The sequence below is a fragment of the Rhea pennata genome, chromosome 6, assembly GCF_028389875.1.
Source record: "Rhea pennata isolate bPtePen1 chromosome 6, bPtePen1.pri, whole genome shotgun sequence".
In the NCBI taxonomy this organism is placed as follows: Eukaryota; Metazoa; Chordata; class Aves; order Rheiformes; family Rheidae; genus Rhea; species Rhea pennata.
In genome coordinates this window covers 8,437,710-8,450,143 of record NC_084668.1, presented here as the reverse complement: position 1 = coordinate 8,450,143, position 12,434 = coordinate 8,437,710, and the positions used below count along the sequence as shown (strand labels likewise).

The 12,434-nt window shown below is 38.2% G+C and overlaps 1 protein-coding gene across 1 annotated transcript in view; it reads right to left on the bottom strand.

Annotated features, from left to right (window-relative positions):
- NCKAP5 (NCK associated protein 5) overlaps nucleotides 1–12,434 on the bottom strand; it is a 349,664-nt gene that overhangs the window by 86,267 nt on the left and 250,963 nt on the right. Inside the window, exons 7-8 of the mRNA XM_062579086.1 lie at nucleotides 10,968–11,036; nucleotides 4,674–4,712 (exon numbers count right to left, since the gene is read on the bottom strand). Coding sequence (XP_062435070.1) covers nucleotides 4,674–4,712; nucleotides 10,968–11,036 — 108 coding nt within the window. The remainder of the gene's footprint in view (nucleotides 1–4,673; nucleotides 4,713–10,967; nucleotides 11,037–12,434) is intronic.

Sequence of the window (12,434 nt, the reverse complement as noted above, 5' to 3'; positions counted from 1 at the left end):
AAGGTTCTCTTCTGAAGTCTGATCCCCTCCCTGCTTTTCCTGGAATAACAAGCTCAGCAATGCTGACTGGCTTGCTGTAGACGGTTTACATCTCCACCACCACAACTAGAAACTGCAGAGGTGGCTAACCATGGTAAAACATCTATGTACCTCCAAATTCAGTTGCATATATAATCTTAATTGCCATTTCCAATATGAGATCCCAAAAGGTCTTAAAATCATCCATTAGAAGCAGAGAGAGTGTGTAAAACCTCTGCATTTAAGGCACATGACCTTACTGCCTAAACTGAAAGATGCCCATCTTTCAGCCAAGCCAGGTGAGGCAAAGCCAGGTTCATCCCTGCAATGCCCTTTCGATACAGCACAAAAAACCCACCCACCCAACCAACCAACCAAAAAAACCCTTATTTCTGACTTCAGTGTAAAACCTGCTTTTCCTGGCCACTTGAAGGAATACAGGGCTCTCTCAGAAAGAGGATTTTGGAGACATAAAGCGAAATTTTACCCTTAGCCTTTCCACATAATATGTGCAGTTGTCCATTTTGTGGTATGAGGGCTTCATAAATCAGGAAGAGCTGTTTCCTAATAAAGCTTACATAGAAAAACAATCAGCTGTAGCCATATATATCCTTAGAAAAAAAATTTTTTTTAAATCTCCAAAACACTTTTCCACATTCCTTTAAAATTAGGACAGTTGCTACCCTGTGGTATTGCCTAGCTGATTTTACTTTCCACCATATGAAGGTGGAGAAACAGGCCTCTGGATTCCCATATGCTGGACTGTCATTACCATTATCAACTTAATAACCTAACTATATGAGAAAACAACTCAGAGGTGGAAATTACAGTCAGATATAGTCTAAACTCTTGCCTACAGTAGCTCTCATCTCCCCAGTAACTAGCATCGAGGTTATCAGAGACGAACACACAACAAAATAAGCTCATTCTCAACATTTCAGAGAATTTAAAATATTTTCTTATGCATATAGTATGTATCAAGCTTTAAGAGACTACTAGATAAGTAGTTATTTTCACCAGATGCTTTCTCATCTTAATATTTAAGTAGCTATCAGGCTGTGCAAATTAAATGGCTACAGCATGCCAACATGACAAGAAAAAATAATTTGAATTTGATGTTTTGTGAAAACCTAAACCTTTAGTTAGGGAGACCTCTCTCATCTCTGGCCTTACACGAGGCAATCTCTACTAGGAGACTACAAGCATCAAGATTCACCGTTATCTGCCTTTCACAAATAATCAGAGAATTTAAAACAGAGCCCTAGCTGTTACAACAATGTTTAATGGTTCAACCCCACTAAGTGCACTGAAAGGGAAAAATGATTCATGGAAGCTGACAGCATAGAAAAAAAATTGCAATCTTTGCAACGCCTCTGCGCAAAACTTTCTATCTTACAGTTTTACAACCATAAGATTTATGTTTCTCAAACTTTAGACTTTCTGCTAAAACATGAAATACAAGAAAGTAAATTACCAGCCCAGATGCTATAAACTGTGCCATTGGTAGCACCGCTCATAGTACAGAGTCAAGAAGTGGAACATTAAGGTAGGAATATTCTGGTAAAATAAAGCTTAGAATGTTAAAATTCTGAAATTACCAATTAATGCAACTAGTAAATGTCTGAAGCATCTAATTCCACTCCTGTGGGAAAAAAAGGCCAGATATTAAGAAAATGATCTCATATATAACTCAGGTATTTCTAGCATCTCACTACAGTAATAACTGAGCATCTCTCTATTCTTCCTTTTTCTCTTGAGTATCAGACTTACACTTCTACAAAATGGGTCTCAGTGCCAGAAACACTAGAGGTTCCAGAGATATGCTGTTTTTCCTCTGAATGTGCTTCCCCTGATTTAAGACTTAGTTCAATTCTTAGTTCAACAGAACCCGGAGTAGAAGAGACCCGGTGTCCTCCTCAAAACCCTCCTGTGCAGGAGGGTAGCATGCAAAGTGCAGATCCACAGATTACAAAATAATTTCATTAAGTGCTGTAACTCAAATTTCAAACTGCTTATCTGGGTCTTACATAGAAGAAAAAAGAAAAAGAAAAATCTAGTGCTCAGCAGTCCTATCATCTTACCTTGGTATAACAAGTCTTTGAATGAAGGGGGAAAGAATGTATGCTTCCAGTAAGTATTACAGCATATCGGTTTGCCTCAAATAATTTTGTTTTTTTTTCTGATGTCTTAATTTCCCAGAGGAAAGATTTTCTATTAGTAAGTAGTAGAAAATCCATACAATTTTGCTACATAAAATGGCGAAATTTTGCTGTGAGGCTAATTCGGTACAAATCACAATTTCATGCACTTTCTCCATAATCCCAGTAAAGAAACTTACTCTCACATTAGAGAAATTTGATATGCATTGTAACAAACGATAAACTTGAAAACTGCACACTTAGGCTTGTAATTCCATCGCAAGGTTTCCATGACATTGATAAATCACTCAAGCTTCGCTCACTCAATTTGTGTCACCAGAATCCCTCAGTGGAATCACAGTCTTTCCACATGCTGGTGAGTACACAGTGCTTTATTCATCACATCAGACTCTGTATTTAATTTAAACAATAATTAGTCCTTGAGGGACAACTGCAAATTCAAAGGAAAGCCTATGCAGTATGCGTTACTGTACAGAATCACTCTTCTCGATTTTCTGAAAGCTCCCTGCTCTTCTTCGTCTCGCTGTGCCCCAGAGGTGTGTTATCTCTCTGTGGCATGACTGGCTCTGTCTTAGTGCTTAGCTGCGCTATGCTAGATTTATCTGTTTACTAGTTATTATTCGGATTCAGATATCTGCCTATTTGGAACTGGTGTGAGGAGTCCAATTTCCTCTTTATTGTATGCTATTGTCTTCCTGCCCCTTCCTGCAGAAGAGCTTGTATCAATGGTGTCAAGAGCACTGTAACGGTTAATATTCATCAGCATATAGAAGAGCACCCTCTTTTTTCTTTCTATGGATATTAAATCAGCTGCTATTACTCAGTAATAGGTAAGCAGCTGTTAAATCCCATCAGTACTTAGTAAATCACTTTATTAAATGTATTCAAATCTGTTTTATTGCATCCATATGAACTCCTTGGTTCCTATGGGTTTGGGAGGATTCATTACTGAGAAATAAGCAGCCATCAAAATGCCTGATGCCCTTGCAGAGGGATACAGGAAGCTCCTCCCTTCTTTTGAAAAGCACCCATAATATTCCTAAACTAGAGATTAATAAATTGAGACCTAATCCTCTAGCAAATCACATATGGTTTTAAGTTGCAAAATGTGGATCGTGTTTATGTGTATTTACAGATGAAGAAATGCCTTCATTCCTAGTTAAGCTGTATCAGTACACAGATTTGTTTTTTGTTTTTGTTGTTGTTTTTTGCTAGCTGAAGTTATGTTTCCGAAAGTTGTTGCAGCAATAGCTCTGGGGACAGCAGCCCTCTGACGATGCACAACCCAAACAGCAGGCGTGCATCCAGGGTCTGTGCAGAGCAACACGGCCCAGACAGCAGCACTGACAAATCCCCTCCATGCCTCAATACCGCCAGTGGCTGTAGGGTAATACCCCTCGCACGGAGTGAAGGCTCTGTTGTGCTGTCAAAAAATCACGGGATTGAACAAAGATATGTTGATCCCCAGCCTGCGGTGGTAGCTACTCTGTGGTCAGACCTCTTGGGCAAAGGGATTTGGGGAATATTATTAATTCCGGATTCCAGGTGCCCGTTTGGGCTACACGTGTGTGTCACCTGTATCACCAGCAACTGCACCTACAGGAGTGTCATGTCTCTCACCCATGCGCCCCGTCTGCACCGCTCTGCCCTCTCTTCGGTCTATCTGGGCAGCTGACTATTTCTGTGTAGATGTAGTACCTTCCTTTTGTCTCTGTTAAATTCCATCCTACTTTTTTCCAGATTGCTTCCTCATTTTGCCATGATCATTCTACATCTACTCCTCCCATTAGGTTCATCTGAAAACGCAGTAACCACACCATTTTCAATCATTTGGAGTGCAAATGAACACTTCAGACATAACAGACTTTCACAGAAGCCTTAGTGAATCTTCTCATTTTGACAGATTTGCAACCACCCTGCATGAATTTCATCTACACAATACTTCCCTTGCTTGCCTAGGAGAATGGGGCATGAGAACATCAAGAGCTTTTTAAAGACAGAATATATGATGTCTATCACTGCTTCCCAGACCACAAATAGAATAGCTAAATCTCTGCTCTAGACAGTGACTTCTCTTTTATTCAGAGAAGCCCAGGCCCATACCATGAAGCCTTTCCTTTCACTGAATGTGTGAGTGAAAATGCCAACTACTGACTTGGATTTTTTATCCAAGAGAGAGAACTCATCATGTTTAGGGAACGGAAAAAATCACCTTCTAGGAAGGATTTCCAGACATTGTTTCTCAATATGGGCAAAAATAAGAATTGGATATGGGTTCTCTATGATCAGGCCTTAAAAATGTAAGGTCGCACAATATTTTATTCACTTGGATTTAGGAAAAAAAAAAAGAATTGAGGCCTGATGTGTTGCAGCTTTGGTAAGTAAATATATAAACACCATTTGAAAATTATATCCTAAATTAGAATATACATCTAAGTGAATAATAAACATCTGTAAGCTTTTAAGTTATACCAAAATACTCAAACCACAACTTACCTTTTGAGTAAGTAGAGCCTGGACAACCTGATTAGCTACCTGAAATAAATAAATAAATAACATAGTTTAAGTATGTTATCGTGTACACTTATTCATGAAAATACCTTCTTTTGTGGCTTTACAATCCCCTTTCCCTCTACAATCACCACTAATTCTAGTATTTTCATTAGATAATACTAGTAAGAATATACAAAATCCATGTAATTACTTGTGTGCTAGTCCTTATTTCAAAACAAACTTCTATGTCTTATCAATTGTAGTACGATACGACACACATTTGCTTAACTTCTGTCATTTCTTCTTTGGATTAGATTAAAATTTCATGGTCCTATATGCAGCTCGTGTGCATCAGCATGGATTGACTGAATTCACTAGAGCTGACTTTTACCAGCTGAGGATGTAGTCCTGAATGTTATCATGAAGTTTAATTGTTTCTTGATGCAATATTGACAAAATGGTACATCTATCATGACAAGCAGAAACCATTAAGTGCCACAGAAAATTAAAGTACCTACTGTCATCAGAAGGTGGTTGGAAGGCATTCATACCACACAGCATAATAGACTTGAATCAGATTACACAGCATTGATTAGTAGAACTATATATTCAACAGGGAATTTCTGAAGTTATCTTATACATCTTTTCTAATTTATACTTGCCAAGGGAAGGAGGAACAGAAAGAGGGGCCAAGATAAGTTCTTTTTGTTGCTGATGTCTAAACTGGGTCTTTCATTTTAGTATTGCCATAATCTAATGTAAATTAATACCACATATGCACATACTATCACACAATGTTTCTTTGCTCTTATATTTAAGCAGAGCAACCATAAATCTCAATCCATGCACAAAGAGATAGTAGTTACAATTTCTTTGTTTTAGGATTTCCAAAATTACAGTAAAGTACATAAGGATGTCATTTGGAAGTTCAAAACTGCATTGATTCTTAGTAAATTAAAATAAAAAAGGGACTATTCATGTGAACTGAGTCATAAGCAAAGAGCTGAAGCGAATTCACTTCTGTAAATAATTCAGTTCTGTTAGATCCGAAAGTCACATTTGATTCATACGCTCATAATATCAATTTTTTTCTCCAAGCAGGTCCCTAACTTTGCTTTTGCCTGTGGAACAATGGTCACATAAAATAGCTCCGTATATGATTTAATAGAAGACACAGACTAATATAACAACGATAATAACCAACAGAAATAAATATGTTACAGCTTTGGAAAACTGTTTGTTGCCCTATGGGCTTTCAGAATCTCCATCCAAAAGTGTTCCTTCTGGCATGTACTTCTAACGTCTGTTTGCTCTACCTGAAAATTGAACAAACCACATCTAATACATTATTTCTTTACTTCCTGACATGGAGTTACTTTACCAAGAAGAACTAAAAAGCTCTTTGAAGTGTGTACACGTCACTTGCAACAGAATTACCTAGAAAATTGTACTTACAACTTTATGTATTGCACAGAGGGGTGCAAATGGCATAATCTACCATACGGAAAAAACCAGACTTGCAGACGTATACGGGACAAATTTTCCAGCTTCAGAGTGTATGAAGTTAGGTATCTAAACGACAGTACCTGCCAGTGACCCTAGCTCCCACAGATCTCAGTAGGAAAGGTACGTAACTAGTTCCTTTCCAAAATCGGGTTATTTCATTCAAGTTAATCTAGTGACACACAATTTGGCAAACGGAGCGTCGCTATTACCACGCAAAGATTTTCAGGTCTGTACTCTTGGTTTGCTGCAGGAACAGTGCTGGTGAGCCTCCAGTGAAATGCTGTGCAGTAACTACAATGAATTTAGTAGTCCATTAGTGGAATCAGATCCAAACTTTTGCAGTTCTGCTCCTACAGCCATGTTTGTGTGCAGAAGGAAATAAATTGCTAAGCTAGCACACCTACACCATTTTTATTTACAGGTATCAAGAGACACTACAGGTACGAACAACATAAGTCAGCACTACAAAGCTGACTGCTGAACTACCAAGAAACAGGGAAATGGAGACCCCTGAAAGCTGAGGGACTGACTCCTAAGGTGCAGAACAGGGGCGATTCCCCTGCTATCAGGCAGAACTGTGGCTCCAGCCTGGTAAGAAACAGGCTGCGAAACGACTCGACCTGTCGTTCACGCAGTTAGTCAAGGCAAACCAAGAAACAGAGTAGAGCTGGCCTGTCCCCAAGTCTGCCGGCATGGAGCAGATGCCACTGCCTGCCCTTCCGCTGTCTGCCTTCCCCTTGAACTTCGTATCTCAGATTTTTATGTGAGGTTTCTTTTTGTGGATTATAGTAAAAGAGATGATAAAAGATGAAGCTTCACTTTTTCCTAACACAATTGTGTTTACATATACATGTTATGAAGTGGTCTTAATAGAAAAGGTATGAAAGAATGAATCAGACAGAAGAGATCCTAGTGTAGTATCTATCACACCTTGTACAAGAACAGATGTTTTACATAACCGTGCCATTAACGTATGGTTTCATATGCACAAAGGCATTTTGAGCGTACAGAAATGAAAGTTCTTCTATTTTTCTTAAATCCCAAAGACAGAACACATTTTTAAGATGACTTTACGTTTTTCATTAGCTATTTTGGTATGTATCTCTAATGTTGTAGTTTAATTCTTAAAACATCAGCAAAAATACCATCTACCCTAAGTTGCACAATTTCCTGCATATAAGTTTAGTGAAGCTTGACAGAAGTCTTGGTTGGCACAGTAATATGAATAAACATGACATTACCACTTGCCAACAGACTGACAGTTGAATTCCAGAACAGGAAACTAGGATTAAGCATGTTAACCTCAAACCCCAAAGGTACAATAAGACAATCCTGTTTCTTGCATTAAATTTTCTAGAGATTGAAAGATATGTGGTGTTTTTGAAATTAAATGAGTTCTTTTCTTATTTGTGTAGCACTGGAACATTTCAATGACACTTTCTTCCAAATATTATTCCAAAGATGTTTATATATACACTTCAGAGATGGCAAATTACTTTAAAAATCAGTGAATATTTATTAAAATTCATAAAGGACTCACTTCAGCTAGACCCATATTCTTTTTAGATTTCATCTCTATGAATATTTGAGTTTCACTGAATTTCACCATGAAAATGATCACAGGACATGCATTTTTTAAGTCATAAGTGCAAGCACTCATGTTACAGTATTAAATGTGGGGCATGAATGGGCAAAGAATGAGCATGAATCAGCAAAAATAATTGGCTAAAAAAAGACAAAGAAGAGAAATAATGGCAGTCAAGACTTTGAAAAATCAGCTCTAATATCCTATGCAGGGCCAGAAGAATCATGGTGGTTATTTTCTCTTCCTTTGGATGTAGGTTAATGGCTGTCAACACATCGCTCTGTGCGTAGGTGAGTGTCCTTACCTTATTGCTGAAGAGGCCTCAGGGACCAAGTATGGAGACTACATACAGGAAGGGTGGGCAGTTTGTGTGATGTTTGCTTGCCTTTAGCAGAGTCTTCCTGGGCCCAAGGGACAGAAGCAGTGATTTGTGGGTGCTCACAGCTGACAGAGGAATGGGGGAGCCTTCTTCCACTAGCTCACCAAGTGGTGATCTCGACCTTCATTACCTCCAGGGCCTACCAAGTATCCCAAACATCTATGTGAGTGTCTTTCTCAAAAACCTTCTATGACTAGGAAGACAGGCTGGGCATTAGTTTTGGAGGGAAGCACTCCTTGTGCATCAACCCAGAAGTTTATTTACTCATATCCAACTGGACTGCAAAGGTAAAATTTAAATAATGCTTGTAGCAGGCAGTCAAATTCTTTGGTGGCAGAGCTAGCTATCTCAAGTCTGGATGTGACCACAGCCTCATGTTCTGAGGAACATCCCACTTCCTTCCTTTAAACCCACCAAGTCTCCCTGGGGCAAAATGTAGCTGTAGCCCAGCAGGATACACAGTTATACAGGATTCTTCTTCTCCTACAGACTCCTGAAGAAGTCCTTAAGTACAGCCTAAACTAGGGAAGGCCTAAAGAAATTTTCACATTGGAAAAGTAAGATTTGTGTAGGGTCAGTTCTGAAGACAAGGAAGAACCAGACTTAAAGTCTTAAAGGAAAGAAATTTTCAAACGGATTTTTTTTTTTCCCCTCATAAAAATATTCATGAAAAAGATTTTAGTTTCTTAAGATCTCCAGTGAGAATCCCTGCGTGGAAAGAACTTTGTCACATATGCTACAACTCAGGACTCTCTGCTTGGAGCTGAGGATTCTCCCATTCATTGCCAGGGCTACTCACTAATTATACATACGTCTGATCTTCAATTCTCTTTATTTTTACTGTAATAAAGTAGGGAAGATCCTTGTTTAACCTTCGAACATGTGCTTTCCTGTGAAGCTCTCCCAACAGAATGGGCTCAGGTGGATGTTAAGCTGGAACGCTTACAGAACGTGTGAATATTAAATGCGGTTTTCTTGCCTAAGTCACTGGCACCAATTTCTTCATCTCAGTTATCAGAAAGGATTAAGTCTAAGTCTGTATCAGCTAAGACCATGGTGGTTACAGTGTCACTGCGAAAGCACTGAGGGGCTGGAAGGGGAAGGAGAAGAGAAAGACTGACATCTAGTAATGGGAAAGGACAAGAAAGGGTATTGCACACCAAACAATACAAGAAAAGGAAAAATAAAAAAAAGTAAAGCAGGAACACACAAAACTAAATGTCATTGTCACTTCTAAACAAGACGCGCTCCCTCTTAAAAAAAGCTGTGATAGCAGCACAAGATGGATACAGCTGTGATAATATGGAAGAAATGAAAGCAGCCAACCTAATGCTGAAGACAATAAAGCTCAGAGGGTAGTTTGAAATAATTATTCATTCTTTGAACTGCAACAGCATGTAAGAAACAGTTTTGGATCAGAAATCCATTATGTTCCTGCAAACACAAAATAACAAATATATCTTCTGTCCTTGTAATCTGTATGATGTCTGTATTTTGAGACTGACAGTTGTTGTGCTTTACTCATTTTCAAAATGAATTATGTAGGCAGATTTTGTCCAAGGTAATCAGAAAACAGTTTTAAGTTACATTCTGTAATTTAAACTAAAATTAATAGTTACTTAATTACATTATATTTTCATCCTTGTATCCAATGTATGCAAGGATATCCAAATATCATTCAAGAGGGCACTGAGGGGAGTGAGTCAGGCCAGTGTTGACCAAGATTTTGTCAGCAACCCAGTGGCACAGAACAGATATGGCATAACCCAGTGGGAAAGTGTATCTGCTAGTGGTTTATTCCAGCCCCCTGTGGAAAATACACTACACTGACAAAAGTGCAGATTTCCTGATGAAAATCTGCCTAAACTTAGCACTTTTAGCACCAGAGATGTATTGATCAGTCCAGTAACATTCCAGCAAATGCTGACCAAAAATGTAAAGAGCTGGTAATGAAGACATGAATTGCCATCTGCTACGCGCAGTTTGCACACTCACACTACGTTTTTTCAAAGGTAGAGCTGGGAAGCCAGTGTAATGGGGTTTGGGTTGTGTCCTTGCCTTGGTTAATTACTTTTGATACTTTTGATTACTTCATTATTACAGAAGGTGTTGATTTCTACTGAGAAACTCTTTGATCTACTAAAAGTCTATCTGAAGCTCTTGGCTATACTGAAAAGCCCTATTTCAAGATAAATGGGAGGACTGAGTAAGCATCAGTAAATATGCTGAGAAATCTGCAAACAATAGCAGACACTGCCCAAAGTCCTGCAAGTCCAGAGCTAGACATTTCTGGAAGGGGTAAGTACTGCTAGAGGGCTCATGCAATACATGATGAGTGAGTTATACAGCAGCTGTAACTGGGAGGTCTGATCCGCAGTTGAGCTATGTAGGAGAATAAGTGAGTCGGCAGCTAGGAAAAAACAACACAAACCCTGGATATGTAACCATACCAGGAAGCAGAGAGACTAAATTCCCTGGATATGGACTACAGGACAAAGTATGGGGGATTTCCAGCAGTGGGAGCTACTGCCGTCTGTGTTCCACTCTACAGAAAAGCAGGAGTGCACAAAATCACATAGGTAAATCATCATTTCCTCCTCCTAAGGACAAAAAGAAAAAAAAGGAAAGTTCCAAATATTGATCACAGGGATACAGCCTTTCCTTCCAGTGGAGGTACGACTTACAGACATATTTTCTTAGATTTAATTAGAATGAAGTAATAGAGGAAACTGCAGAGTAATATTAACCTTGTAAGAAAGGAAGAGATTCATGTCATTCACCATTTCACTGTGGTACCAGGTAAGAACCCCTTTGCTATTCCCCTTACCTCATCAAGACACCTTTCATACTGTTCTCTCTGACTTTCATTTTCCAGAGCCAGTGCTGAATTCTCCGCCTACAGCAAAATACAATAAATAAATAAATATGTAAATTAATCAATGCATATGTAGTGCTACATGACAGCCAATTTAGGGTGCGTATTTCACATACCTCTTCAAGATCCAAAATAAAAAAAAAAAAACTACAAAATTTATTTTTGCTGCAAGTTGCTACTTTGAGTCAAAACAGAAGTGACACTAGTTTATGAGATTATTCACAGCATGCATTGCAGTTAAGAACACTACAGGAGCAGCCATTCTAAGCATGTCTATGAGCTAATCTTGTCAGGTGTAAGAGAATCTGCAAGGAAACCTGATAAAAGATATTGGTACATCTTTTCTTCCTCCCCTGTCGGAGTGGACTTTCTGTTTGAGAAAGCCACCGGGAAACAAACAGAAGCAGCTACTAGCAAAAGTAAACTAAACGCAATCTTATGCAGATGGGGAGTTGTGGCAGCTCTTCATAAGCCCTGTTTCTCCACATGTATTGGTCATGCAAGGATTGGGGAATTACCAATTGCACCAGATGTATTTATTAATCTTTACTTTAAAAACCAACACCACCATTTAAAGAGTGAGAGTGATATTCTAGTACATCCAAATGCAATCTTAAAAAGTCAGATAATTTTACTCTAGTGTATGTCAGTTTAAATGTGATAAAGTTTCCTGTATAGTAGTGCCTTTAACCTGTCCTTAATTTTCATGGTAGTCAGATTTTCTACATAGTGCAAACTTCACAAATGGCACAACCTGATACTTGAATTACACTAAATCAATGTGTTTTTGTATATATTATGGCTTTACTTTAGGAATACTTTCTGTGGCAGAAAAGGAAATTTTCTGAAGTGTGCTGTACACAAATGCATCAATTACATACAAAAGCAAATTTCAAGCAGTTTTCTCTTAAAGAATGATAAACTGAAACAATACATAAAAATATAGGAATTAAAACTGGCTCTAGAAACTTCTCTGCTTTCAAATATCTTTGCACTATGTAAGTATAAATCCACAATCAATACACTCAGACAATTACAGCTACTACACAATTTACATTATTTTCTTCACTTTTACTGTTCTATCAATCTGTAGAATTTTTAACAAATGAGGTTCCGAAAGAATTATGGTTAAGATACAGGAGTCATAAAAATGGTCAACACTTGCAATTTTACAGACAAATTTAGTATAATATACTATATGGAAAGATTTCATGAAGAGCTCAGCAATTACTTCTTCCTTGTTAAGTAATTTCAGTGATCCAACAAAGCAAAAATCCCGAAGTCCAGACAATCAATCTACTGACAACAATTTCAGATTCAAGATAAATCTTAAAAACCAGGTATTAGAGGGAAACATGAACAGATATAAGTAGCCTGTATTTTGAAAGAGAGAAACAATGAAATGCAGTTAATGAAGAA